Source organism: Sprattus sprattus (assembly GCF_963457725.1).
Source record: "Sprattus sprattus genome assembly, chromosome: 10".
Classification (NCBI taxonomy): domain Eukaryota; kingdom Metazoa; phylum Chordata; class Actinopteri; order Clupeiformes; family Clupeidae; genus Sprattus; species Sprattus sprattus.
The window spans coordinates 8,956,946-8,981,945 of record NC_137908.1 but is presented as its reverse complement, the minus strand read 5'-3'; the positions used below and the strand labels follow the sequence as shown (position 1 = coordinate 8,981,945).

Genomic DNA, 25,000 nt, shown 5'->3' with positions numbered 1-25,000 from the left:
TGTGTGTGTGTGTGTGTGTGTGTGTGTGTGTGTGTGTGTGTCTGTGTGTCTGTGTGTCTGTGTGTGTGCATATGGCAGGGAGGGAGACAAACACAGATAAGAGACAGAGAGCGTGATACCAGCCTGTGAGTTTTGGCAGAAACACAGAGAGCTGCAATGGCCACTGAGGGAACGGTGCGTGGCCAAGTCATTGAGAACACAACGGCCCCTGAGCTTGCCATATGCAAACTGCACTTTCTGAAAGATGCTATAGAACTATATCATCACTATTAGAATTATTATTATTGTTGTGGTTGTGGTTGTTGTTGTTGTTGTTGTTATTATTATTGTGACAGAGGCATAATTGTAGAAGGCTGACATGAATATGTGGCTGACTTATAGCAGAATAACAAAAGGACTGTTTACTTACAAACTGAAATAGATTTGCACTGATCAAGCAGAAAGAGTTATGCTATGCGCTTCCCACATGCAAATGTCAGCTTTATTTGACTTGGACGAAGGAAGTAAAGTAGTATTTGAGCATGTTTAACCTTTGATAAGGTGAGGAGACTCTGCTCCTTTGGCCTTGTCCTGACCCCACAACCCCTGAATGTATCTTCCACCATCGAAAAAAAGTGCAAAGCCAATCACACATGAAACCACATCCTCCCTTCACAATGAAGAAGTGTTGACACAGACCCATACGCCCACGAACAGGAGCATTTGCGCGAACAAACATGTGCACACGTGCATATACACACACACACACTCACACATACGGGGGGGTGGAAGGGCTGGGTCAAGTTTCTTACTCAGAGATGAGCAGGAATGAGAGTGCTATTAATACGCACACCTGCTATCCAAATAGGGGCTCAGAACTTGTGAGGGCTACTCAGACATTTAGGCAGAGATGACACCGCCCTACGCCCCCCAAAAAACTTGAGGCCTAGTTGGTTTGCCAAACCCCTGTGGGACAGTCCGAGGCCAGCTGGATTCAAGGGGAATTACTTCCTGGAACTTAAGAGATGTAGCTACAGTATTTTCAGCTTCAGCTGGTCAGCCCTGTGAGACCAACTTCAGAGACGGACAGAACTTTTTACAAAATCGTTTGAAAGATCATGAATAAAAAAAATGATCAAGAATAAAAAAATAAAAAAAAACATAAATTAATAAATAAAAACTTTACACAGTGGGAAATTCAGTTCAAACCAAGGTCTAATTAAGTGACAATGTGATTTCACATCTTGTACAACTCAAACAATCATTTAAAAAAAAAAAAAAATGAAAAAGAAGATGTTCATTGCTTCACGGAAACATTTAGTCATCTTGACCCTGTGGCCAGTGACTGTTGTAAATGCAGCAACATCCACCACGCCTTCATGCAGACCTTTTGACACAATTTACCACACATACTGTGAAGTCAGACACCATGAAAAAAAAAAACGGAAACTTCCATTGGAGTTCAGCATCCAAAAAAGGTAAAATCAAACAACACAGACCCATTGTGTCTTCCCCTTTAAGGTAAAAATCAATCAACACAGACCCTGTGTGTCTTCCACTTTAAGGTAAAAATCAATCAACACAGACCCTGTGTGTCTTCCACTTTAAGTATTTTGGGTGGCACAATGCCAGTGTACTGTCAGATTGGGAATTGTGTATTTTAGGTGCAGTGAGGGACGAAATAGCTGGCCATTTGAGACACTGCAGTGGAGGAACTTGAGCACGTGTGCGGGGCATGGCAGCGCAAGCGGGTGAGGGCAGATATGCTGGTGCGGGGAACCTAGCGACACACTAGCATGGGCACATGCCACACAGTAGCTGGCAGGACTACTTACTGGGGGGAGGGTCACACACGAGCATACAGGAGGGGTGGGGGAGACTGCGTAGTTGTGAGTTGTGAGTTGAAGACACAGAGCACAATGACTACCAAACAGTGACAATGTCAACACCAACAACTACCACTAGAACAGGAACTGAAAAATCAGCTAGCTTGTAAAAGAAACAAAATGCTACCGGGGGGACGGGGGAGGGGCGCCTGGGAGAGACACAAGCCAAAAGCAACAAAAGGAACAACAAAAGGAAGAAAGAAAAGTCAACCTCAGCCACTTCCATCTCATCATCAAACGTAATCAGCTGGAAGAGAAAGAGCAGAGGCAGAGTTAGTAAGGGAGAGGGGGCAGGGGTGGGAAGGAGCGGGGGGAAAGACAGGGCGGGGAGGGGGGGGGGGGGGTGGGTGGTGGAAGGCAGGAGTGGGGTGGGAGGGATAGGGGGGGACAGGGCAGGGCAAGAGTTGGGTGGGGGAGTCAGGTTAAAGAGGAATCGGAGTGAGGTTGAGGGTTGAGGTGAGAAAAACAACCGAACTCAAGAAAGTTCCAAATCAAATGCACATTCTGTAGCATTAGTCCGTTAGTGACCACAGAGTTAATAATAAGCAGAAGTCAGTGTGTTGTAGACACATAACAAAGCAGGCTGGGGGGGGGGTCACACATTAATCATTAGCTAGTGATTGGCAGATTAGTGTGGTAATTTTACACAAAGACACTGAGAGCAGACAATCATTAGACTTGCGGAGTGAATTATTTGGTTTAGTACTTGATGACTTCCTCCATTACTCATAGGTGGTTGCAAGTTCGATCCCAGAGCCAGCACCATTGTGCCCATGAGCAGGGGGGACTGTCCATTTAGTTTGATTGCTCTGAATGAGCGGGTCTGATAGATGATAAACAATGTAATGTACTCTCTGAGTCAGTGACAACTAGTGGTGGAATGTAACTAGGTATTTTTACTTCGTTTCTGTACTTAAGTACATTTTTACATATCTGTACTTTACTTAAGTAAAAATAATAGTGCATAATTTTTACTTTTACTCTGCAACATTCTGCAGCTATTATCTACACTTTTACTCCGCTAAGTTTCTACAATATGTGTGGTTACTCGTTACAATTTATGAACACTGTTTCGCCAAACACAGTTCCACCATCATCATTTTCTACAATAATAAAATACTGTGTTACTAATAACACTCTCATGTAATTATGAGTGCTTTGTTCTCTCTCTGAGTAGGTCTTGTAAATAAATGATTCCTTGTCGGCTGAACCGGTAGCGATCATACAAGAACTCATCGTGATGGAATAATGGATGTTGGTGATCGCAAAGAACTCTCTCCCTATGAAACGCTAATCTAACTAATATCGCTCCTTCGCCAATGGTATCTCTGAGGAAGGGAGCTGCAATTTTTTTTACCGGAGGAGTGGCAACTTATCCAGCTCTTTAAAGCTGTGAGCCTGCGCTGGAGCAGGTTCAAGTTTATTGATGTGTTGCTATGGTGATTTAGCCAAAGTTGCTTCGAGGAACCGAAAAAGGCGGACTTATGTTATCTTATACTGAAAGTTATCTCGGTAACTCGCTAAGCGAGGTACGAAGAACAGGGCCCAGGTGTGTGTTTTGGCCGCAGGTGACTTCTATCTCCTATAGGTGTGTCTGTGCAGTACAGTGATTAAATGTATCTGTGCATGTTATCAGCAGGGCACAGGTCAGACTACTAAAAGTACAGTACAGGTGGATGCCATGTCTCGTATGTGGCGGGCTGTGCGTTACATGATGATGCTGCAGATGGCATTTTAAACGGCACTCATAAAGTCATAAAACTTATTTTGTTTTTTTTATTCCAACCGGAGTGCTGTGGCGAGGGGTAACCCCCCCTGACGGTGGGCTGTGAGAGTGAGCAGCTGAGCTGAGTCAGGGGACAGATTCTTTCCGCAGACGGCCAGCCGGTGACAGAAAAAAAGAAACGGCCATCTGGAGGATGTGGGAGAAGGAGAGAGAGAGATTCCATAACGCCTCTCTCGTAAGCTTCCTCTCTCTGAGCTGTGGAGCTCCAGCACTGAATAATCACACAAACACCATCCTACGATGGGCAACCCTGAGAGTTGGCCAAAGGGCACGTCGGCTAGAGATAGACAGGGAAAGGGAAAACCAGACAGAAAAAAGGGACACGGGTAAAGATAAAGACAGAGAGAGAGAGAGAGGGTTAAGACTTGAGGTGTTACCTTTTCTCCGTACCCCCGGTCTTTGGTCATCATCTCCCTGAGCGTCTGCAGCACTTTGATGCACAGACGCTCCTCATTCTCCTCCAGCAGCTGCTTAGTGTGTTTAATCAACCTAAAGGAAAGAGGGAGAGGGAAACGTGAGGAAAGATAGCAAAAGAAGGGAATAAGAGGACAAAGAGAGGTTGGCGAGTGTAAAATAAGTGGTGGTGAGCTGAGGCTTTGGCAGTAGGCACCTGGACCATAATTCACCTGCCTTCAGAAAGAAGAACACAAGCCTGAGGTCACACACGAGGGCAGGTGAGGTGAGTTGAATGGAACTATTAGCCCTTGAACTTAGGCCTTATTAAGTGCAGCTGGAGTCACGTGCTCCTGAGCATGGAGCAAATAATCCCTGGGCCTGCACCTGTTAAGACCCTACTGGTCAACAAAAGCCACTGGGGTGTGAGAGTGTCAGGTTATCATCCTGGACTCTAACCTGCTTTATTGCCAAATCAAATCATGTATCTTTTTCCAAAGTGTGTACTGTAGAACAACACAGTGGATGTGTGAAGATCGAGGGGGGGGGGAGGGGCATGTTTTTAGGCAGTCTTACTTGGAGATGAAGCCCCCGCTCTCACACTTCCTGCGAGCATCGGTGTTCTCTGGGAAGAGCAGTTCGGGCCGGTGAAGCACGTCCACCAGCACGGAGAGCTCCGCCTGCACCAGCGGGCGTAGCCGGTCCTCCAGGGCCGACACAATGTCCTGAGGGGAAAGCACAAATCAGACATGCCCACCTTTACATGGTTTCAGCACGATCTGCAGACAAATAATTAAAACGACAGGGATTACTTTAATTCTGTGACATGTTTGTTGCTTTTGCTACGAATGCACGCATTTCGGATCAATTCAGCTATTTTTAGAGTTTCAGCTTGAACTTGGATGTATCTATGAAAGCGCCTAGAGGCAATTGTATTGTTATGGCGCTATATAAATAAAATTGAATTGAATTGAATGATTTAAGTCGGTTGAATTTATAACAGCCCCGATTTTCTGCAAATATGCAGCCCAATAAGCAGAAAATAAATAAACAATAAAATGTAATATTCATACATACAGTATCTGACCCAGATACCACCCTCCCCATGCTGCAGCATGTGCCTCAGGTCAGATCGTGCTACCCCATGAAGAGTAAACACAGGACCATCTCGGTCAGCCGCCGCTGCCTGAGTCCCCCGCTGAGACATTGTGTGCCACGCTCCGTAGGCTGTGGGGGCTCATGCGTAGTAACACGGGGGATGTGGGGCCGCACGTGTGAAGAAGAGGACAGCGTGTTCTCAGCCAGGGCTAGGCATGGCTATCGGCATGATCTCACCACTCAGGGCCCACATCTCTATTGGATTTCTCTAATCCCGCCAACGAGGCCAGGCTTCACACACACACAGACACACACACACACACACACACACACACACACACACACACACACACACACACACAGACACACACACACACACACACACACACACACACACACACTACGTTGGTGTGTGAAGGAAGGGACTCCACAAACAGGCTAATACCCTGATCAGTTCTATAGAAAGCTATAGTACTTCAACATGGGGAAAGAAGTAAAATGCAGGTGTTACAGGCTGGAGTACACGGAGTGCTGAACAGACAGTGCATATACAGTATGTGCACAGAATCACAGTGCCCTAAGCACTGACAAGCCATGAAAAAGGCTTTGGATTTCATCATAACCAAAGAGCGGCGACTCTTTCATTTAAACACATATCCCCATTGCAGTTACTTATTTGCACATAACAGTACTTTTACAACTAAACACCAGACACACTGCTCTAAATACCAATAAAACTGTGCTCTCTAGTAACAAAATCTTGTGCTCAACAGAGATTCCTTGTGTGTGTGTGTGTGTGTGTGTGTGTATAATCCTATGTCTAGCTGCCTTCGAGGTGGCCAGACTAGAGAGTGCACTCAAGGGCCTCTGTGGAAAGCCTGCCCTCCCATACCCTGCACTACCATTGAACGCTCGTGGAAGCCTGGCTTGAACTTCATAACCCTGACTCAGGCTCCACCTACTGACATGCTGGAACTTGCGTCGGGGACTTATGGTTAACCATATAACATTCTCCTCCCCCCTTACACACACACACACACACACACACACACACACACACACACACACACACACACACAGACACAGACAGACACAGACAGACACAGACAGACACACAGACACACACAGACATACAGACAGACACAGACAGACAGACACACACACACACAGACAGACAGACAGACACAGACACAGACACAGACACAGACAGACACACACACTGAACTCCCTCTCTTTCTGCCACCATGGCCACCAGCCCAACCAAACAAAGCCGACACATGACTGACACATGACCCACATCCAACTCCCACTCCCCTCAAACCTCCCACACGTAGACTAGCGAGTGGCAGCCTGATGTGTCACACACACACACACACACACACACACACACACACACACACACACACACACACACACACACACACACACACACACACACACACACACACACACACACACACACACACACACTACAGCTTTCTCATGTGTCTACTCCCTCGCTGATGAAACATCTATTTTTTTTACCCAGGCTCTGTCTGCTCTGCTCTCCTTTCCTCAGAACTATGAGCTCTCGCTCCTGTTCGCGGAAATGTTTCTAAACTTGCCAACGATGACGCAGGTTAGCCTCACGGAGGCAAGCATTTATTTATTCATTCATTTAGAAGACGATTTTATCCAAAGCGACTTACAAGGACGTATATACATTTTATATCTACACTGATTGCACACTGCACAGGGGTTCAGTGTCTTGCTCAAGGACACTTTGACAGTGAGGCATCGAACTAGCAACCTTCTGATTACTAAATGACTTCTCTACCTCCTGTACCACTGTCACCCCCCTTTATCTTTAGCTCTCTTAGCACGGTCAAAAAGAGAGGTAACTCTTTTGTCGGCCTTTCACCTCTGCCTGGCCTTGAGGAAACCTGAGAAGGGAAGTGGTTGCTTAAAGGACTCATATGGCCTAGTTTATAATTTCTGAGGAATTCCTGGTTTTACAGGACATGGCTATGTGCTGCTACAAGGCAGACAGCCCATATGGTTCAACAGAGGGATCTTCATCAGCGGTCACAACATAGGCCACTTAATGGTCCAAAAAAAGAACACTTCCTTTTTTTTTAACATTTATTTCCTCTTCTGGCACCCAACTGGCAAAGCGAGGCACTAATAGCAAGAGGGTCAAGAGTTTGATTCCAGAGGGTGGCAATAGTGACAAAAAAGTCACTTAGGATACATATGTCTGCCAAATGAATAAACATAACTGCAAATGTAATTGTCGTTGCTCTAAGAGTGTCGTACCGACGTACCTGTAACCTCTCTATGATGTTCCTGTAGTCTCGTGAGGTGGTCTGGGTGGAGTCGCGTCTGTTGGCGTTGCGTGCAGACAGCCTCCAACTCGTGATGGTCTTCTGCACCACATTGTTGGATTTGACAAACAGGTTGTTCACCTGACTGTCGAGATCCACAGGGATGGCGATGGCTCGGCTCTTAGCTGCAAAGGAAACGCAGACCCGGACAATCTCAAACACAAACCCAACGCTTAAAACCCCTGGGTCTCTGTGTGTGTGAGACACAGCTTTGATTGTGGAGAGAAAAACTAAAAAAGTGGGATCCCTCACCTACGTCGGACAGGACCTTGATGCAACTCTCCACCGATGCCTTCTGGGTAGGACTCAACCAGTTGCAGTGGTAAACCCTGAAGACGCCCTGCAGAAGCTGTACAAATACAGGCTGCCGGGTCTGAGGCGGAGAGAGGATATGGAAGACGAGGGGGACGAATGGGAGGGGGTGATAGAGTCAGTGGGAAGGGACCACAGAGGGAGATGGGGATCAAACGAGAGGTTCAGATAATACTTCAGACTGTGACAGGCCCCTTGTAACTATAATATGCTAATCTTGTTTGTGCTCTTTCTGTACCTGTTATTTACTTAAAACCACCACACAAGGAAAAACAAAACTGAAAAATAGTGTATGGAGAACAGTGTCTGTGATCTCCGCAACTCACAGGGCCTTTTTAAGGAAGTGTATACTTGTGCATCAAGCCTGAGATCCTGACTGACAGTTTCTAAAGAGTGCCCACATTGGCTTAAATTACAGGTAGTTTCTCACAGAAAGCCCTATTGTTCTTGACCCAGTGGAGCCCTTAGAGACACTAAACACCACCACAGACACAAACACAAGAAGGCGGAAATAGTTTCCTTCCAAAACACACACTTGAGTAGATATTTATTTAGCGTGCAAAGTTAAGTATGTCTGCAGGATTAGATCATGGAATGGGGAAACAGGGAAAAAAAAGCATTCTGACAGGTCAATCGTCCAAGACCATCTCTCATAACCAGGCTTACTAAGCGTGCACGTCGAAACACCATACAGCTACCACCACAAGCCACAATAACACCTGGTGCTGGATCCACAAACAAACAAATACCTCAGTTATTTTCCCCAAAATGGAGGCCTGTCTCGAGCAAGAGAGAGAGAGAGAAAGGGAGAGAGAGAGAGAGAAAGAGAGAGAGAGAGAGAGGAAAAGAGAGAGGTATGAATGATGAGAGTGATGAATAAAGAGTCTTCTGGGAAATGGGGCTTTTCAACTCTACTGGGAAGACAAGGGATCAGGGGGGGGGGGGGGGGGGGGGAATAGTTGGACCATCACCACCTAATGACGTTATATCTACTGCTAAACGTTTCTGTGTTACACCAGTGTTAGACGAAATGGTGCTGACTGCACCAGAGGAGGTGGGCAATCTATGCTGCCATCAGCATCTGGCAAGCCCTTGCATGGGGGGGGGGGATTTCTCAAGGGGCCCAGAAGGGAGAGGTGAACTAGTCTTTCACAGAGTGAGTGCAACGGAGGAGTTGATGACTACACACACAAAACCACCCAGCATACCCAAGACGCAGCCACAGACAGGAGGGGAGTCCAGTCTGTGCTCAACCCATAAGGCCTCCTAATGCCCTTTGGCTACGAGGGCCCAGACGCTGTTGCGACGGACCATGAATACAGTCATGCAGTGGGCGGTGAGTGCCCTACCAGGAATACGGTGTCACAACACAAGTGCACGGGAGGGATTTCTAAAGAAGTACGTGAGGAGGCTGTGAGGAAGTCCTTGTAAGATTCAAACACACCCTAAAGGGTTGATAAGGAAGCGCTTTCCCGTTACTTACATACACAAGATGTGCCACCTATGAGGGGAAGATGTGTCAGAGATCACAAGGTCAGCCAGGGCAGCAACCATGACACAAGCTACTCTATACACATGCAAAACGGCTCCCAAGATCTATGTTCAAATGTGGATTTTCAATTTCTTTAGCTGATGGCTGATGTCCCTCTGAATGTGTGTGTGTGTGTGTGTGTGTGTGTGTGTGTGTGTGTGTGTGTGTGTGTGTGTGTGTGTGTGGTTGAAAGAGCGTTTCGATATTTTAACTGTTTCCATTTAATAAACCGGTGTTACCTTCTTCCTGTATTTATTCCATGTAACCATCTTTCTTCTTGTGGACATACCCCTCACTTCCGCTATATTACTGTGTGTGAGTGTGCATGTGTGTGTGCGTGTGCGTGTGTGTGTGCATGTGTGTGTGTGGTTGTGTGGTTCTACATGCAGGTTTTAGTTGAACATTACCTGCAGGCTGGTGCTCTGGTCAGAGAAGGGGGAGCTGAAGAAGGTGGTGACGATGCTCATGACCGTCTCCGTCACGTAGCGCTCCAGCACGGTGTCGGCGTGCTTCCTGTCACTCGTATTGTTACACACCTGTGAGCACAGACACAGTCAATAGAGCACTGCTTACTGAGTAGTGATCACACCTGTATTACCTTGAGTATCTTGAAAGGCGCCTTATAAATAAAATATATTATTATTATTATTATTATTATTACTATTATACAAGCACTGCATCCTGTGTGATTTACATATAGGGCCGCAAACTGACCTGAAACCTAGTAGGTTAAATCATGGATCTCAAAAAATTGCATTTGTTTTATTTAACCATTTAAATTGCCTTAAACTATTGTATGTAGCCTTACAGTAAAGTAAAAATGTGATGCTGTCTAAGGATAGGATGACTAAGGATGACAGGATAAGGATAGGCTGCCTGTGCAAGAGATTTGCTGTGTAATAGATACCCTAATTACAAGAAATGGTAAACTGCACAAAGCACACTTTTAGACTTTTAGGGGCATTTACATTTAAAATCATTAACGTTGAAAATCAATAATTTGATCTCTTACTGGACAACTTCTTATGTGTTAATACAACATGTAGTGTGTAAGAAGCACTGTAACTCAGTACATAAGCTGTGATTTACAAAGAAAATATGCATATGCAATTGCTGAAAAGGATGTGAAACATTTTTGTTTGATGTTTCCATGAGATGATTTGCAAGGCGCCCTAGGTCAGAAGGAAGTTAGATACATCTACAGGGGATGTGGAACACATTCATTTTAGAGTACGATAAATATGAAGCACCTCTGTATATTTAAAAACTACATAACACATAACAAATGTGATCTGAGTCATTATTGCGTGTCTACCCTGCAGATGTCAACAAGGAAGTTCTCAAAGAGTTTCCACATGTGGTTGCTGGTGTAGATCTCCTTCATCTCCACCTCGGTGTCCACATAGCAGTGGTTCAGGAAGTTGATGTAGGCTATTTTTACCTGTCAGTCGGGAGACAAAGAAGATCTATTGTGGTCAATGAGTTTTTGAGTTATCAGGGTGTGGTGCGAGGGTGTAAGGTGTACACATGGTATGTGCTATCTATAATCCTTTAACGCAATACTATAATTATAGATTTTACATCAACAACTTTGCCTGAGGGCAAAGAGCCAACGTGTCATTCATTCCAATGACACAAAAAAATCTGAACGGACTTGAAACTATTCAAACTCTTTGGCAACGCGGGCTTGCCTCCGGGATGCAGTCCTCGTGGGTGACCACGCGCACGATGTCGTCCAGCGGCAGCAGGGAGTTGCACTTGATCTCGGTGTAGACGTTTTTGCCCTCGGTGCAGACGGCCAGCAGCTCCACCAGGTGGATGTGGTACATGAGCTGGCTGTTCTCGTCCATGCGGTCCCGCTCCGAGCGCATCATCTGCACCAGCGTCTGGAAGGACGCCCGGTCGTTGTAGAAAACCAGCACGTCCTCACCGGAGTTCACCAGCTGTCGGGCAACACACAAAACATTTTACAAGAAAAACAGAGAGCATTTTGATTGTGGTTAGAATTAGGAAACAACTGGTTTGGTGAGCTATAAATAATAAGTGGAAAACACCTACACCTACACACGCACACACGCACACACAGACAGACACACAGACAGACACACACACACACACACACACACACACACTCACAAACACTAATTTCTCTCGTAATGCATTCCAATGAAATGTCTGATCTGGATCTGACCTCCGCCATGACGATGTCCTGGCACTTCTTGATGTACTTGGTCTCGGCTTTGACGACGGTCTGCAGGAACTTGAGGTAGTGGACGTGTCGGCCGTGGGTCTCGATGCAGTGCACAAAGTGCTGCACCACCCGCTCGTTGATCTCGCTGCACAGCTGGAAGTTGTTCATGAAGATGTGCTGCATGGTCACGGCCTCCAGAATCTACCAGAGAAAATTTTTAAGTGACAACAAAACAACATTAAAATAAATTCATCAAATCCTCTTTAAATAATTACAATAGGACAATCCTGGTTTTAGTGTGTCGGCATGCTTCGTGCCACTCGTGTTGTTACACACCTAAGAGCACAGACCTGAGAGCACAGACACACACTCACCTTTCCCTGTTCCCTGACTGTAGTGAACCGGCTTACAGAGTAGTCATAACACCTATATTACACAAGCACTCCTTCCTATGTGATTAACGTGAAGGGGCGCAAACTGACCTAGAGCCTCCTCACAATCTAAAGCAACTGTGTATTTATTTAACCCTACAAAATGTCCATGACAATGACTTCATCATATTCTCTATTCAATTCATTCAAAAGCATACAATAGGACAATCCTGGTCTTGAACATAACTAAGGAAGAACCTGTGACACTTTTGTGCATACATACCCCTGTGTTGAGGAACAGGTTGATGTGCTTGTGGAGCAGTATCTGGTTCTGCTGGTTTCCTGCACAGAAGTTCTGCAGGAACTCATGGGCCTGCTTCATGATCTCCTGCATGCGGACATCCTCGCCCTGTTCACAACACCAAGGATTATGAAAAACATTCACATTGCTGGATCACCATTAAGCCAAAAACTGGCTCTATGATATTTCTGGGGAATTAATTAGGCAGCAATTGGTGATTAGTATGTGTATATTAGTTACAGGCAAGACAATGACTTTACACTGTTTAATAGGACTGTCTAGATCATTTACATAGCACAAATATATGCAAAAACCCATAGTGCATAAAATGGTGTTTGCCTTACAACAAGTACGATCAAAGGCATAACATTAAATCCCTTTACATCCTTTGAACTGCTACACGAAAAGCAAAACTGTTGCTTCTGGCTCTTCCTGCCCAAGACACTGTCCAGCACACACAGGTACACACACACACACACAGGTACAGACACACACACACACCTTCTCGTAGGGGATTTGCAGCAGCTCAAGCACCACACTGTGAGCGCTCATGTTCCTCAGGAGCCTCTGCTGCTGCTTCTTGCTTTTCTTCCCCGATGCGCCTTCCTGGACACACAGCTTACTGAGCCGTATCAGGATCTACACACACACACACACACACACACACAGACACAGACACAGACACACACACACACACAGACACACACACACACAGACACACAGACACAGACACAGACACACACACACACACACACACACATTCTGAGTGTTCACTGAGGTGCAACATAAAAGAGGTCACTACCTGAGAGTGCCTTTCAACACCTCTTGTAATTTCTTTCACATTTGTGTGTCAGGTAAGAGAAAACTGAACAGAATGTTCTGTTCAGCTCAGTTGCAACAGCAGTAACAGTACGTCCACACTGGAGGCGACTGCAGGCGGAATTCGCACTGCTCTCATTTGGATCCCCGTTTGGGCGAAATGACGAAGAATCTGCCTCTGCAGGCGATTCCAAGTTGGCGATTCTTTAACTTTATGAAAATAAGAACCACCTGAGAGCCAATCAGTTCGGCATGTGTGTGATTTGGAAGCCTACGTTGTTCAGAGGGGCGGGAGTAATCAAAAAAATAAAAAACAAGATGGCGGAGTCTCGGGTGTCTGTTACTGGGAAATATTTTATGTGAATAAAGGTGTCTTCATGTCTTTTTACATTTCTACACTCGGCTTCGACTCGGTTTGTTGTTTATATGCTACACGAATGCTGTCAGGGCCAACAGAATATTGTAAGTTTTAACTTACTTACTTAAGCTCTCGGCCATTATTGTTAGCTTGCTGCTAACACTTAAACCGAAGGTCCAATAGAACACATAGTAGCTAGCTAGCTGCTAATAAGTTAAATATAACGTTAGCATGCTGATATCAATTATATGGTGTTTCTATAGAACATAAGTTGGGCAATTGATTGTTTTTACTTTGCACATGAACATATTTGGGGCAAATAACTTACATACTATCTATTTAGCTCTTAAGCTTCCTAGCCGCCGGCGCTGCACTGCTTCTGAACTTGCTACTTTATAGCCAATTTTTCTGACCACGCACCCTAGGTGGAATTTTACCCGGCGAAATCTGCGTGGTCATATGCTGTGTGTGGACGTACTGTAACATCAGAATGGCCATGTTCCTCCCCATTAGGGCGGCAGAAGCACAAGTTACCTCCTTCACCACTCTATAATTGTAGCAGCTGGTGCTCTCCGTCTTCTTCTTATCCGAGCCAGTCGAGTCTCCCTGCACACAGAGAGAGGATCAATCAAGTGTGGTGCATTACTACAGGGTTAAAGAATAAGATGCTCCAGATCTAGAATATCTCGAGATCTAGAATATCGCTATTTATCTGTATATATGTCTCTTACTCACATGCGCACACACAAACACAACACACACACACAAGTATACACACCTATACACAAACACAACACACACACAGACAGACACATACACAGACACACACACACAGACTGTATACACAAACACGCACACACACAAACAACACACACACACATGCACACTAGGGCTGAACGATTAATTGCATTTGCGATTAAATCGCGATACGGTAAAACGCGATTATCTAACTGCAACTTCCGCGACTTGGTCGAACAGTGAATTTTGCACACAGTGTTTAAAAAGTGCATGCCTTGTGTTTATACATGACATGACAAATTACTTTGTTTAAATTACTTAAATGCACAGTGGCAAAGACACCGATTTGTTGTTCTTGTTTCTGTAATGAACAGTTAAATAAAAATTTAAATTGTGGGAAAGAATATTTTATATTTAAAAAAAGTTCATATTTAAATCATTCATTACATTTTGTTGGGAACAAAAGAGGATACAATAAAAAAAAATCGCATATTAAATCACAATCGCAATATTTGGGGGGGGAAATTGCAATTAGATTAGTTTCCCAAATCAATCAGCCCTAATACACACAAATGAACACACATGCACACGCGAATGCAGGCAGACACACACACTGACCTTGTTTTTGTGGTCTGACTCAGCTGAAGGACCATCTCCTCCATCCATGTCATCTCCCTGCCTCTTGTAGACCCACAGCTCTGACTTCTCCACTATGGAGCGCAGCTGGTCCAGGTCGCTCTTGATCTGCTTGTAGTTGTCAACATCCTGACTGGTGACCAGCAGCTGGACCTGAGGGTGAGGAAACCATCAAACGTCAAACCAAATAACATCACACTGGAATTCGAATATAATACACATATTGATGTGTTCCACTGAAAAATCCATTTGTTAGTTTTATTTTGAAATGTGCCAAAAACTTGCACAGAAATGTACACAGGTTTCATACCACATACTGAACAAAACAAAGTGTGGGTTGCATCAGTAAAATACTTTACTTGCAGTTCTAACACAGAGACAAGCAGATGCTCAAGGTGCAGGGAGCAAGGAGGAGATTCCTGCCATACCTGCTTGAACGCCATCAGCACCTCCTGTCTCTGGCTGAAGTGCCTGAAGAGCAGGTGAAGGGCCCCCGAAATCAGAGGAGGGTAGTCATGCATGGTCAGGTGCAGAAGAACCCTCAGAAAAGTCCTTCCTCCATGGTCGTCTAGATCCAGGGGTGTGTTCTCCTCACTTGGAAGAGAGAGGTGGAGGTTATACACAGCATGTAGATGTTAGCATCTCAACTTTTAAAAACAGGCCAAGTAGACGTTACCTTCCACCAAATATACCCTCAGCTTGCTCCTCGATTTTCTCAAAATCCAAAGCTGTCAACCAAAAATAAGCAAACATTAACACTCAGAGAAAATAACGTGTTGCCTAGTTTTAAATGATACACTGAAACCAAAAGCCAAACCTGGCATGCTGTTGGGTCCGTCTTGGTTTGCTAATGCCGCTATGTCCGACAGGGTGTTCTGGGTTTCATCGAACTCACGCTTGAAGATGCAGAGCAGGCAAGAGATGCGGTAATCTAGTCGAACGTTCAAGATGAACTGCGGAGAGCAATGACAGCACAGAGAGTGAGTGAATCCCCCTCATCGCACTAAGTAACTTTCTTACAGTTGAACTAACAAGAGCTTCTGCAATGATACATCCCCATTAATCTCAGTCATGCTCAAACATTAAAAGTAGTAGTTAAAAAGTGGAATGTGGATTCTGTCCATCCAGGTCATGGTTGATCACACTACTATGGGTATGCTGTGGGAGGGAAAAGACCTCTTCGATAGACTACCTGCAGGATCTCTAAGAGTAATGGCAAAGACCTCTTCAGGTAGACTAGCTGCAGGATCACTAAGAGTTATGGAAAAGACCTCTTCAGGTTGAGTACCTGCAGGATCTCTATGATTTTGAGTTTGGTGTCCATCACCATGATGTCCTCCTTCTCGGGCTCAGCTTGCGTCTTCACCACGTCTCCGTTGGTGGGGATGGGGAGGTTGGGGGTGACGGGGAGGAAGCCCCCTCCCCTCAACACCACCTGAGTCATCAGCTCCCCCACGCCGTGGATGGAGCGCATGACGTTACTGCCTGTGGAGAGAGGACAAGCCGCAGCTCAAACTGTGTGCGCTCAGAGAGACTGAGGACAGTCAGGACAGTCAATGTGGACACACCAAACGTGTCTCTGACATCTTGTGTTGGGCATTAACCACATAACACACAGACTGTGTTACACATGTGTGTTTCTCAAAGGTCATAACTAAGTCATTGTTCATGTACAATCGGTTGTCTATTCATCCTACAATTTTATGATCAATTATTACTGCTCAGGTTTTTCACCTTTGTTTTCGTCTCCTTTCTCAATCTTGTCGATGGGGTATATCGTATTGGTGTTGACACAGTCCAGAATGGCCAGCAGGATCTTGGTCAAGCGCAGCAAGTCGCTGAAGTTGTAGAAGCCAAAGTAGATGAGGTTCCTGGCCAGATTCACAACCTATGGTACAAAACAAAAACATTAAATGGGAGTTCAGGATAAGGTACCTGAGGGACTTTCCACTACTTTGTGAACATGATGTAATGTCAACAGGCAGGACCTCAAACGTGAGCTTGTTCTTCTCTTTGTCAGAGAAGGGCACGTTCTGACAGACCACTTCACGCAGGTAGTTCTCCACAAATTCCATGGTGAGGGAAAAACGTTCCTTGATCTCATCTCGCGTGGTGCCGTCATTTTCATAGCTATGATGAAGCATGAATCACAGCGAAAGTGATTAGAACATACAGATAAACGAATAAAGCAATGACCTGCATTTACATTAACCGTACTTACTCATCAATGGCAATCTGGGAGGGGATCTCGGACCAGAGGCGGGCGTACTTGACGGGCGTGACCTGCTCCTGGGGGTCGCGGTCCACGTGCATGTGCAGCATGAGGCGGCAGAAGGAGGCGCGCAGGTCGAAGGGGAGGTCCTCATCCGACATGCAGCGCAGGATCAGGTCCACGTCCAGCTGGCCCGAGATCTTGTTGATGGCCAGGTACTGGCGGTCCAGACACATCCTCGCAAACAAGTTCAGCTGGTACCTGAAAATGCCAGGGCCAACACAATAATATAATTAAGTCAAGATATTTGCACTGAGCTTTCACACTGTGGCACGCAGCACATAATAATACTTTTTTGTAATACTTGATCAACAGTTTTTTGGGCCTCGGGGGTCATAATCTGGTTTGTTTGGTATCTAATCATGCAGAGTAAGTGCTGGAGGGCTGTGTGTATACCTGCAGTGATTCATAGAGCAGGGGTGTCAAACTCAAATAGACAGAGAGCCGAAATAAAAAAAATGTGTAAGTCGAGGGCAAGCACTCCCTAAATTGACATATGCTACCAACGCGGGGACAGTGCATTGTGGGACTTGCAGTATTTGTGGTGCGTTCGACATACCAGTGGCCGCGGCAAGCAAGCTCTGATAGATAAGTTGATGGATACTTTATTAATCCTGAGGGAAAATTAGGCAAACCAAATAAAATTTCACAGTTGCTCATTCAAATCAATGGAACTTTTTGCAACATTCTGAGGAGCTGGCGGGCCAGATTAAATGGCTTGTCGGGCCTGATTAGGCCCGCGGGCCAGATTAAATGGCTTGTCGGACCTGATTAGGCCCGCGGGCCTTGAGTTTGACATATGTGCATAAGAGAATGCAAATGCTTGTGTATACCTGTAGTAGCTGATGACCTCCTGGTCCTCTTTCTGACCCTCCTTGGCATCCTGGGCCAGCTCCCTGATGCTCTTGCTGCGGATCTCCTTGCAGCTGTCCTTCCAGAAGAGCCAGACCTCCTCCTCATCCTCCTCCGTCTCCACTGGTGCCTCACCGAGCGTCACAGACTCGACCTCAAACCGCGACAGTACCAACCTGACAAGGCCACACATTCATTCACACAGAATAAAAAGGTGCATTAAAGGGATATTTCAAGATTATTCATCGCAAACAACACAACCCGCAGAATTTGTTTAAAAAAAGACACGCTATTTAAAATTATTTTATTGAGATCCTCTAGGCGCGTGGTCCACAAACTTTTTAGGCCCAAGATCACCGACCTTTGCCTTGGTGAAGACAAGATCTACCTATTGAGGCGTTGAGAGAAAAAGACTGTCCAGACTCCAAACTGCACTTACAGCTTATCTTTGTATTGAGCCTAGTTGTAATTGAATTAAATCAAACACTTTGGTCCAGCTTTCAAATTGATGTGACCAAGAACACATTTAACCAGGGGTTCTCAATTATATCAATTATCAATCCATCTCAAACTATAATTTTTCTAAATTATTTCCACAGCCCATATAGAAACACAGACAGCAATTATTTCATTAGTTTAACGCTGAAACTATGTGTCAGATTTCATCTTCATATCCAATTTGAAATCTCTATCTGTCTGCAATAACGCCATGGCCGTGGACTGAATAACATCACTTGAAACAGTCCTCTGTATGTTTTTGAACATCAACAGTGTGCACGTACGCAGGCTTGTCTGTTTCAATCCATGTCTACCATAGGACACCCAGATCACATGAGTAACGTTAGCCTGGGCGGCTCATGAAACCAATTAAACATATACATTTTTTGGGATGTGTTTTTTTTTGGGCAACAGTGGCTGACATTCAGGTTATACTGTCTTTTCCATTTCATAAGCTGCTCTCATACAAGGAGCAGAGCATACTAAACGCATTAACTAATTATTAAGAACATTGTGCTTCCTGTTTAAGGGCGAAGCCATCTACGTGCTTCTCTGTTCTGTTCTGGTGTCCTGCTAATGAAGTCTCACTTGGTCTCTATGAGGATGTCCGCGTTGGAGGGATCCAGCACGGCGTTGCAGATCAGCTCCTGGGTCACAGGGATGGACTTGTTCATGGAAACACACAGATCTGACAGATAGTCCAGAAACCTGTGAATATACACAGAAACACACAGACACACACACACAGACACACAGACACACAGACACACAGACACACACAAACACACACACACACACAAACAGCCATGGACATACACACACAAAAGCAATAACGTCAACATTTAAATAGAAACCCACAAATCTAGAAACCTACGCACTAGTACGCCGGACTTTATTTTGGACCCTTCTTCATAAACACTACCACATCCTCATTAACACCACCACAGTGTGGACGCCCTTGGTTAAAAATCCTAAGGAAAAACCCACTGCACTTACAAATATAGCACATACCAACATGCTCTATTCAACCCATTCCACCTAATTAGGTCTTTTGTGCAAGAGTTTCCTATGAAGGTTGGCATTTTCTCCACAAATATAACTCTGTGGAACTAATCTAGTATTAACACATGACCATTGATCTCGGGAACACAGAGTGCCTTGCTAACCCACATTCACACATATTCACCCAAACTTGCCCTGGACTACAAAGGCGCATGGGGGGGGGGGGGACCCCTTTATACTGGCCATGACTAGGATCTTAAGGCGTGAAGTGTGCTTGCTCAGTCTAGCTGAGCAGGGGAGGATACACAGGTTGAGAAACCACGTCACACACACACACACACACACAAACGTGGCCTCAGGCCATTCAGGCCTAAAGAATAAAACTTTAGAATACAAGCCAAACTGTGTTATTCAAATATCTGGTCAATACTGGGCCAAGTCATGTGAAATGTATGGCAACACAACATAAATTAGATAAGAACAACATGCGGACATTGAAAGCCCTAAGGACTGAGCTCAATCTGAGAAAACTGCAGCAAACTCCAGCTCACTTGTCAGTAACGTGCAGAGGTTTCATCTCACCTGGGCTCTCTGTTCTTCCTGACCAGGCTGACGAAGGTGTCAATCTCGGCTGCTGTGATGTGCTTCTCCAGGAGTTTGCGGTTATTGTGCAGCAGGGCGGTGATGGTGTCCTCGGCCAGCACGTCGTAACCGATCTGCTTCTGCATGAAGCGGAACTGCTTGGCTATGTACTCCTACATTCAGGGACACACGCACAAAGTTAAAAGCATTGGTCAGGCAATGAAGAGGCATAATGTTTATTATATGTGTAATTTATGTTCAGAGTACTTTTACAGTATGTTATGTGATGTTATGTTATGCTATGGTAGGTTGTTGTGCGGTGTCTTGTCATAAGAATTTCAATGCCCAGTCTTACTCTGTTGTTCTGAGTATCTGACAAATAAATACTTGAACTTGAATAATGCAAAAAAAAAAAAAAATGTTCAGAAAATTCAAATGTTCAGATGTACCCACATCTTTAAAGGATCCATCCTGGTATCAATTTCTGAATTGACCAAAAGGAATACTTTAAGAGTAGATGTGTGTACCATATGGTAGGTAACTTTTCTGTGCACAATATAACGCTTACTGTTAAACAATGTTGTATAACCATGAGCATCGTGCTACAGCATGATTTATGAACGCATCATGTGCACCTTATAGATTTCTGTATTGACCATTGGGGGCATAATGCTTTGCAGCCTAATGCAGGAAAAGTATTGGGCTCTAAACCAGCGCTGTGGACCAGGCGGGAGACTTGGGTGTCAGCGGGTTTAGCTGTGTGAACTGCAGAGGCAGTGTGTAAAAAAAATCCTAAGGAAAAACCCACTGCACTTACAAATATAATATATTCCACATCATGTGCACCTTATAGATTTCTGAATTGACCATTGGGGGCATAATGCTTTGCAGCCTAATGCAGGAAAAGTATTGGGCTCTAAACCAGCGCTGTGGACCAGGCGGGAGACGTGGGTGTCAGCGGGTTTGGCTGTGTGAACTGCAGAGGCAGTGTGTAAGTGATTATAGTGTCAGGATGAAAGACAGCATAATCTAATCACATGAAGGGGGTCAGGAGGCAGCTAAATCATCGTCACCCCAATTAGATGCGTCTCGTCACAAACCCCAACAAAGGCATGACTGTGAGCTGGGCCACATCATCAACAACAACCCCCCCACACCCCCACCCGTCCAGCAAGGGTCAGGTACCACATGCACAAACGGGTCTCAGGAAGCCCTGGCTGCTCTATAGCATCTAGATCAGGGGTGCTCAATAGGAAACCCAAAAGGTCCACTCGCCAAATTTCCGTCCAGAAGATACAAACCACACCGAGTAGGAACAAATATATAGCGCGAAATCACGCACCAATGAAAACTCGCTTGGATCATGATTATTTTAGATTCATTTAGAATGTTGATTTCGGCTTCGGTCCGAATTGTATTGGGTTCGGGTCCGGATGCGGACTGCGGTCCGCCTATTGAGTACCCCTGATCTAGATGAATCGGAGAGCTCATATGTGGCGGGTACAGTGACGTCACCTGGTTCTTCCTGTAGTCTTGCTGGGAGTGGCGCAGGACCCGGTAGCAGAGACGGCAGATGTTGCGGAAGGGGGCATGCCGCTGGTCGCCCAGCTCCTCCAGACGGAGCATGGGGCCGTCGCCACTGTCAGTAAAGGGTGCCTGCAGCAGCTTGAAGATCTGCAAACCAAACAGACAAGGGGAGCTTGTGTTATGGTGATGGCCCATTGTTTTAATCTGGATTCTCTGGCAGACTGAGATTGAAATAGTGGTGGTGGTGGTGCTACTGCTGGTGCTGGGGTAGATGGGGAAGATGGGGTAGATGCTGTACCTGTTTGAGGATGTTCTGCTCCCTCATGAGCTTCTGTCGTTCTCTGTTGGGCTTGTTGACCATGATCTCCAGCACGTCCTGCCCACTGTTGGGGATGTCCACCACAAAGAACACCAAGTCCTCCAGCAGTTTGGTGACAAATCTAGGGCACGTGCCAGCACACGAACACAAACAAGATAGAGATGACACACACACGTGATCAAAATGACATGAAGCCAGGCCATCTCAGTTACAGCACTCCGTGATTAACAACAACAAAACAAATCTGACATGACTGGCATCGTCAGGTGCTGCTGGTTTTTCTGGCGTGACTCGCCAGGAATGTCTTAACAGGTGCCAGGCTGTCAGCGAGCTCCCTGAGGGGGTCATACCTTCTCTCGTTCTGCGTGATGGTGCCCTTCTCCAGTTTTCCCGCGATGGAGGCCAGCACTTTGCTGGCGTCGTTGGCAAAGTCCAGGTCTCTCACTTCGGCCGGGGGCACTGGCACTATGGCGAAGGCCTCTTTATCCTCTTTTACTGAAGACGTGCCAATCTGCAGACAAGCAGAGTCTCAGTAATTCAAACAGAGGAAGAAGGGAGATTTCATACAGCTGTTTGGGAAAATGCTCCTCATACTTTTTGTAATAACATTTGGTTTTCTTTTTATCAATCAATTAGCTGTGGCCTTTACTGAAGACGTGCCAATCTGCAGACAAGCAGAGTCTCCGTAATTAAAACAGAGGAAGAAGGGAGGTTTCTTACAGCTTTTTGGGAAAATGTTCCTCATACTTTTTTTTAATAAACATTTGGGTTTTCTTTTTATCGATCAATTACCCGCAGCATGACAGGCTTCTCCTCCTCCTTGTCGATGGGGTGGATGGTGCTGTGGACCCATGTGTTTGTGCACAGATGCCTCAGCCTCACATAAGAGCTCCTGAGAACAGGGGTCAGAGGTCATAGATCAGAGAGCTCAGTGAACAGAGCACACAAGCGTCAGCAGACCACGTTGTAGGGGAAAGCCCTCCTCAGAACACAGGTCATTTCAGAAGTTTTCCTCGAGGAACAAGTAGTAATACGGTTCAATGTTAAATCACCGACGTACAGAGCACAATGCAATTAAAAAAGAACAGGAAACAACAAGCTTAATTGTCAATAACTTAATATGTCTAGTAGTGCTGTCAGTTTAACGCGTTATTAACGGCATTAACGCGAACCCATTTTAACGCTGTTAATTTTTTTATCGCGCGATTAACGAGATGTAAAAAAAAAAAAAAAAATTAAAAAAAAACCTTCTTTTTTTTTTTTTGATTAACGTTATTTTGCCCTTCCAAACTTTGTATTAGGCTAACATCACGTTTGAGTGAATGATGAGCGCGATACAGCAAAATGGATGATAAAAAGCTTCTGAATAGAAAGTTTACCTTTAAAAGTTGTGTTGTGCAAAAGAAGCGAGCTTCACTGTTGTCTGAAAATGTCAACAGGCAGCTGGCAGAAAAAAATATTAAGCCATGGTTTAACTGCACTATAGGCTGAGTCTATGTTTATCTTAATTGTGCACTTTATAATTTTATTTTGTACCGCCCTGTTTGGCAATGTTGTTTTTCAATAAAATAAAACATTGCTTAAAGCGAGCCAATCCACTTTTCCATGTTGATAACAGCATTAAAATAAAATAAAAATGATGGAAAAAAAATAATTGAAGGGACATTTAGAATAGATAAAATTTGCGATAGCGATTAATTTTGATTCATTTAATCACGATTCATTTTGAGTTAACTATGACAAAAATGTGATTAATCGCGATTAAATATTTTAATCGTTTGACAGCACTAATGTCTAGACATACAAAGGAATCGATAGGACGTTTCCCACTCTCCCACGGTGAAACATATAAAAGGTGCACAGGCAAAACAGATAAGACAAGACATTTCCTAAAACTAAGTAAACATAAATATTCATAAATAAGTAATACAATCTTAAACGTCAACAAGTGCTAAACGTGCAGCTTGGTGTATGAAGCCATTTCTGAGTCTGGTGGTGCAGCAACCACAAGCAGTGAGGAGCAGCTACGTTGTAGAACAAATCAATGTGCAAGCATATTACCGGCATTTGCTGTTTTTAATCCTGTGATTTTCCTATAATGACACTTTTTGAAGACACTGCTGGCCCATAAAGAATATTAATTGAGCGTGAAACCCTATTTTCAGAAATGTCCCCAAATCAATTTAAATCTTTAATAGCCTCTCGGTTTTTGTGGCACATGGGGGAAAGCCCGCTGAGCATCGCATGGTCATGTGAAGACCTTTAAGTGCAATTATGAACAGGAAATATGGATGGGAAAGAGAAAAAAGCAGGGGCAGTTCAATTCTAATAATTCCAGACGGATCCTGCTGCTCATGTGATGAAGAGGGCTGATGTGGAGATGGGATAATTAAATGAGCTGTGGCTGCAGGCGCCTGGGAAGCGATACGTCTTTGTGTGTCGGCCTGCTCTTCAGAGCAGAGGTATTCCGCGGGGCATGTCCAATTCAACGAGGTGCTCTACATATAAAATCGCTCTTGCTGCTGCTGCTGAAGCATGGCGTTTGACTAAAGCACATCAAACAATACACTCAAAAAGCACAGGACCATCCTATTTGATCTACAATGTGAACCTACACTTGTTTGTGCACTATTCACAATGTGTATATGCAAGTCAGATTTCTACATTTCACATTTATGCAAGTCACATTTCTATGTATGACTACAGACAAACAACTGGCTCAGCAAGCTTTGAAATCACAAGAATGAACGCTTGTTTGATAGTGTTGGCTACACACAGAGGTGATTTTGACTGAGGGCAGCTGCGGGATTTGGCCCAGGTTGTACACCTGTCTGTATAAAAGGCGGCATTGTTCCGCCACAGGCACCCTTGGCCTACACTTCGCACGAGGGGAACTCAATAACTCCTGCCAGTGGCAGCTCAATTGTTCCGGGCACTCTTTTCCTCTCCTGCATGTGAGCAACCGTTTGTTCACATAACTCTTCATCCTGTTTTTTTTTCTCGTCTTTTCTTTCTGTCCTTCGCAGTGTTCGTCCAAAATAAAAGGGAACACATAAATAGGGGAGAAAATAAAAGACTTGATAGATGAATGAATGTGTAACTGAATGAATGAATAAATGAATCAATCTTTTCTGGTCTAGTTTGGACCTGCTGTCTTCTGCCAGCTTGTACACCTCAGCAGGCCTC

At 44.9% G+C, this 25,000-nt stretch overlaps 1 protein-coding gene across 1 annotated transcript in view; it reads right to left on the bottom strand.

Annotated features, from left to right (window-relative positions):
* Nucleotides 1-25,000, bottom strand: part of itpr1b (inositol 1,4,5-trisphosphate receptor, type 1b) — a gene marked incomplete at its 5' end in the record, with an annotated part of 112,687 nt that overhangs the window by 57,575 nt on the left and 30,112 nt on the right. The window contains 27 exons of the mRNA XM_080845460.1: nt 2,077-2,112; nt 4,029-4,140; nt 4,621-4,769; nt 7,446-7,630; nt 7,758-7,878; nt 9,756-9,884; nt 10,664-10,789; nt 11,040-11,291; nt 11,540-11,740; nt 12,194-12,319; nt 12,713-12,850; nt 13,923-13,994; nt 14,739-14,915; nt 15,191-15,356; nt 15,439-15,490; nt 15,562-15,715; nt 16,051-16,243; nt 16,481-16,650; nt 16,751-16,892; nt 16,984-17,235; nt 17,868-18,062; nt 18,973-19,092; nt 19,969-20,141; nt 21,484-21,642; nt 21,794-21,935; nt 22,165-22,325; nt 22,607-22,706. Coding sequence (XP_080701586.1) covers nt 2,077-2,112; nt 4,029-4,140; nt 4,621-4,769; nt 7,446-7,630; nt 7,758-7,878; nt 9,756-9,884; nt 10,664-10,789; nt 11,040-11,291; nt 11,540-11,740; nt 12,194-12,319; nt 12,713-12,850; nt 13,923-13,994; nt 14,739-14,915; nt 15,191-15,356; nt 15,439-15,490; nt 15,562-15,715; nt 16,051-16,243; nt 16,481-16,650; nt 16,751-16,892; nt 16,984-17,235; nt 17,868-18,062; nt 18,973-19,092; nt 19,969-20,141; nt 21,484-21,642; nt 21,794-21,935; nt 22,165-22,325; nt 22,607-22,706 — 4,003 coding nt within the window. The remainder of the gene's footprint in view (nt 1-2,076; nt 2,113-4,028; nt 4,141-4,620; nt 4,770-7,445; nt 7,631-7,757; nt 7,879-9,755; nt 9,885-10,663; nt 10,790-11,039; nt 11,292-11,539; nt 11,741-12,193; nt 12,320-12,712; nt 12,851-13,922; nt 13,995-14,738; nt 14,916-15,190; nt 15,357-15,438; nt 15,491-15,561; nt 15,716-16,050; nt 16,244-16,480; nt 16,651-16,750; nt 16,893-16,983; nt 17,236-17,867; nt 18,063-18,972; nt 19,093-19,968; nt 20,142-21,483; nt 21,643-21,793; nt 21,936-22,164; nt 22,326-22,606; nt 22,707-25,000) is intronic.